The sequence below is a fragment of the Octopus bimaculoides genome, chromosome 3, assembly GCF_001194135.2.
Source record: "Octopus bimaculoides isolate UCB-OBI-ISO-001 chromosome 3, ASM119413v2, whole genome shotgun sequence".
Classification (NCBI taxonomy): domain Eukaryota; kingdom Metazoa; phylum Mollusca; class Cephalopoda; order Octopoda; family Octopodidae; genus Octopus; species Octopus bimaculoides.
This window is the reverse complement of record NC_068983.1, coordinates 33,169,382-33,173,930: the sequence shown is the minus strand read 5'-3', so window position 1 is coordinate 33,173,930 and position 4,549 is coordinate 33,169,382. Positions and strand designations below refer to the sequence as shown.

General features: G+C 35.4%; 1 protein-coding gene across 2 annotated transcripts in view; it reads left to right on the top strand.

The window, feature by feature from the left end:
* Positions 1-4,549, top strand: part of LOC106875092 (WD repeat-containing protein 93) — a 104,255-nt gene that overhangs the window by 97,618 nt on the left and 2,088 nt on the right. The window contains exon 14 of one of the 2 annotated variants that reach the window (XM_014923069.2): positions 1,018-1,195. The exons of the other annotated variant lie outside the window; for it this stretch is intronic. Coding sequence (XP_014778555.1) covers positions 1,018-1,195 — 178 coding nt within the window. The remainder of the gene's footprint in view (positions 1-1,017; positions 1,196-4,549) is intronic. 2 annotated transcript variants of the gene reach the window in all.

The window sequence follows — 4,549 nt, the reverse complement described above, 5'->3', positions numbered from 1 at the left end:
AACCTTGGTGGACCCCTACCTCTACCCAGAATTCATTGCTGTACTCATTTCCAACCCTCACCTTACTGGCAGCATCTCTGTACATGGCTCGCACAGCTCTCACTAACCATTCTTCTATCCCAAATTTCCTCATTGACCACCAGATAAGGGATCGGGGGACCCTGTCAAAGGCTTTCTCCATGTCAACGAAAGCCAGGTACAGAGGTTTATCCTTGGCTAGGTATTTCTCTTGCAGCTGTCTTACTAGAAATATGGCATCAGTAGTGCTTTTACCTGGCACGAACCCAAACTGCATCTCATCTAAATTGATTCGCTCTCTAATTAGTTGGGCTATGACCCTCTCTGTAACTTTCATAACCTGATCTAACAGTTTGATGCCTAGAAATAATATTTACATTAAGTCTGTTGATTGAACTATTGTGATTATCTAGTGACTATTGGTAAAATATCGAAGTAGGTTTCTTTTCATCAGATCTTTCAGTAATACTTCAATTAGTCTCTCCTACATAAATTTCAACAATGTTTGCACATGATCCTTCTTGGTTACTTATATGATGTACTGTGTTCCAAGGATTTTGCAGGGATATGTGATCACTTAGGACACATCTTGTAATTATCTTTATAGGTGTATTTCAAAATATCACAAATGATGGAGTTACCAGTTTTTACTAAAATTTGTATATATGTATGTATGTTATTATTCAGTTTAATTTCAAAATTATTTGTCGGTTAGTCTGGGAAGTTGAGGCACAGTCCATGATCTTTGCACGCCTTCTTGGACTAGTGAAACTGATACAAATGATACATCTGCAAGTAGGAAAACTGAGTCAGTGGAAGGAGTCAAGAGGTTTGTCTGAATAGACCAGGTAGTGGCTAAATTATGAGTCATACTTAATAAGGTCATACGAGTTGCTGCACTGTTTGCTGACAAGATAGGAACTGTTTCTTTATGTACTAGAAAATCTAGTATCAAATTGAATGTCAATGTTTTCAATATTATTTTGCGTTCTTTCGCAGCTTCCTTTGGTGATGCGGATGGCGTTCATACAGATGAAAATACTTCTTTCTTCATATTCCGACTGGATACAATTCCAATATTGGAAACATTCTACAAAGAAACTAATATTTACATGGCTACTTCTTTTGTTGTTGAAACTTCACTGGATTCTTTACTAGAAAATATCCTGAAGACAAGGTATGCCATTCTTTCAGTGCTTTGATGTTATTTTCATCATTTTTGTTGTCTTTAAATTGTTTTCTTGCTTTCTTTTCACCTATTTCAATTGTTCCTTCTACCATACTTTGAATTCCTTGTCTCTTGTTACTTGCCCCGTCACTTCTAATTTTTTATATTCTATTATTTCTCTCTCTCTCTCTCACCACTTTTCACATTCTGTTTAGTACCATATACAACCTTCTACAACACTTTTTTAATGAAAGGTCCCTATTTCAATCCTTAGTCTCTACTTCATTTCACAACACCAACATAGGCAACTTCTGCTTGTATTACAAATCTAAACCCGAATCTCTAGATTATGAAGACTTGTAACTTTTCTTCTTGTCAGCAATGTTGTTGTGTAGACCCAATTTATTTCTTTAGAAAACATTACATAAAGTGTTGAACATCATATACGCACCAGCAGGTGTTGAAATCTTCCTACTACAAACTTTACGCCTTTTTTTGGCCCCCTACCCTGAGGGTGAAATACACATAAGTAACTCTGCATGATTCAGTTTCTCTCTAATGGGCCAAAATAGGTTCCTTCTACAGTTGACTGGTTAACAATAAAATTAGAGCACTCATACTGTGCATATATAATCCTCCACTGCTAATATGGTTTCAAAGATTGGGGGAATGGGCAAGTGAATTATATTGACCCCAGTTCTCAACTAATACTTATTTTATTGACCCCAAAAGGATGAAAGACAAATTCGACTGTAGCAGGAATTAAACTCAGATCATAAAGACAAACAAAATGCCGCTAAGCATTTTGCCCAGCATGCTAACAATTCTGCCAGCTAACCACTTTCTTCACTGCTAGTATGGAAGAGTCATTGCCATCATTACCATAATCAGTTTAACACGTTGACTGCCAACTATGAATTATCTTGTAGTTGGCAATCTATACAATTTTGCCAGGTACGAGCACACTCGCACTTAAAATGAACTGGCATCCTGAACTAACATTGTGAGCGTGTTATGGAAACACTAAAGACACCCTTTATTTGCCCAATGAAATGAGTTAACCCATATCATGGCACCTGCCAGGAAATATATTTGGTAAAACATCTATATATATCAGGTATAAGAAAAAATATTTCCTTTATCATTTATTGCAATTTTTTACATTTGGGTTGTAATAGCATATAAAAGTTTAATTCCTCTAAATTGAAATACATCATAAACTAAAAGTTCCTGGCTTTAAGAGTATTGCAAAAGGCCTGGTTGGAGGACCAACCTTCTGAGTTCTTTTACAAGGCTTAGAAAAAACTGCAATAAGTGTGTGAATCTAAGAAGGGAATATGTTAAATAAAATATATTAACTGATTGTCCTGTATTTTTTTTTACCCAAAACTAGGAACTTTTCAGCACCTCCTTTTATGTTAGCTACTGTTTCTCTATGAAAACTATACAATTGGTTATAGTTGTATCAGGGATCACATGGTGCCAGTTGTACACAATCTGATATGATTCATGAGCATTTGGATTGTCAATTCAGTTCATACAATTCTAATCTTGATTCCAAACTATAATACACACAGTGATGAATATTTTGAAATTTTAATTTTCAAATTTTATAGTCACCATCCTTGCCTGTAGGAGTGGCTGTGAGGTAAATAGTTTGCTTTCTACCCACATGGTTTTAGATTCAGTTCCACTTCATGGCACCTTGGGCAAGTGTCTCCTACTATAGCCTCAAGACAATCACTGCTTTGTGGGTGTATTTGGTAGATGGAAACTGGAAGAACTTCTTGTGTGTGTGTGTGGTTCCCTTCTCAGATTCATACACTTATTGCAGTTTTTTCTAAGCCCTGTAAAAGAACTCAGAAGATTAGTCCTCCAGCCAGGCCTTTTGCAGGAATTAAAGCCAGGAATTTTTCAGCAACCCCTTATAGATGTGGCCATCAGCAAAAGAAAATAATAGTGTAGGATATCTTATATTAATATATCATACACTGTTATTTCATAAACAGAAAAATTATTTCATGATATGAAAGCAAATTTAGCCTTATTATTTATGCGATTAGTGTTGAAGTCCACCTTTAACAAGACAACATGTTCATTTATTGCATAAGCTTGATTTCATGGCGGCGAGCTGGCAGAAACGTTAGCACGCCGGGGGAAATGCTTAGCGGTATTTCGTCTGCCGCTACGTTCTGAGTTCAAATTCCGCTGAGGTCGACTTTGCCTTTCATCCTTTCTGGGTCGATTAAATAAGTACCAGTTACGCACTGGGGTCGGTATAATCGACTTAATCCGTTTGTCTGTCCTTGTTTGTCCCGTCTATGTTTAGCCCCTTGTGGGCAGTAAAGAAATAGCATAAGCTTGATTTTAACATATTATAAATCAGATTAGGCTTAGTTGCAGTGGCTATTATCTGTTGTCTCATGCACTTGGAAACAACTATATAATGCTACATGCTATTTATGATTTAAAAATACATTTTTTCATTATTTTTCATTTTGGTGTTCCTGTTTAGAAACAAGCTTTTATTTTTTCTCAGGAATTCAATTAAATATTCTAGAAAGAATTTTCAGTGAAATCTCTGAAAGTAACTTGAAATATATTGCTGGGACCTTGACTGATATTTTGTCTTATTTACGTTTTAGACATTTCCAGAAAGAAACTCCTTGTACATGAGGTATTTCTATATTAAGCACATATCAATCTTAATATATAAATCTGAAGTTGTGTGTTTGTGTGAAGCCTTTTTGAATGTTTATAGAAATCCACATTTGCCACTTTTTCGTAAAATTTTTTACATCAATGGAATTTTCTCGATCTGAACTTTCCAGTGCAGTAATTAGATTTTTAAAATTCCGTTTACTTTGTGTGATTTAAGGGAGATTTGGCTGTTGTTTCTAGCAACTTTTATATTTCATCCCTGCTATCTGGAACGCCATTCTTACACACGCGCTCAACATAAAAATATAGAGAGTAAAAGTAAAAGAGAGAGAGGGAGAGAGAGAGAAAGTGATACATACAACGTCATAGATTAAACTTTCATCTCAGTATTCTTTACCTATTTTTCATAACATAGATACGTAAAAACACACACAACCACACATACTTGACCTGTGACAACAACATACACATTGCTCTCAATCTCTATTCATTTCTCCCCCTCTTCCTCTCTCGCTCTCTCAAACGTATACGCTTGCAAGTAAACACAGTCATTCACGTCGTGATATATTTACAAAACATTGATGGCATAACTACAGAATTGTATCCCCCAACTTTGGAAGGTCATAACTTTCATAAAAATGAATATTTATTTATGAAATTTTCTATGCATATATTATTTATTATGTAGATTCCAAATATACA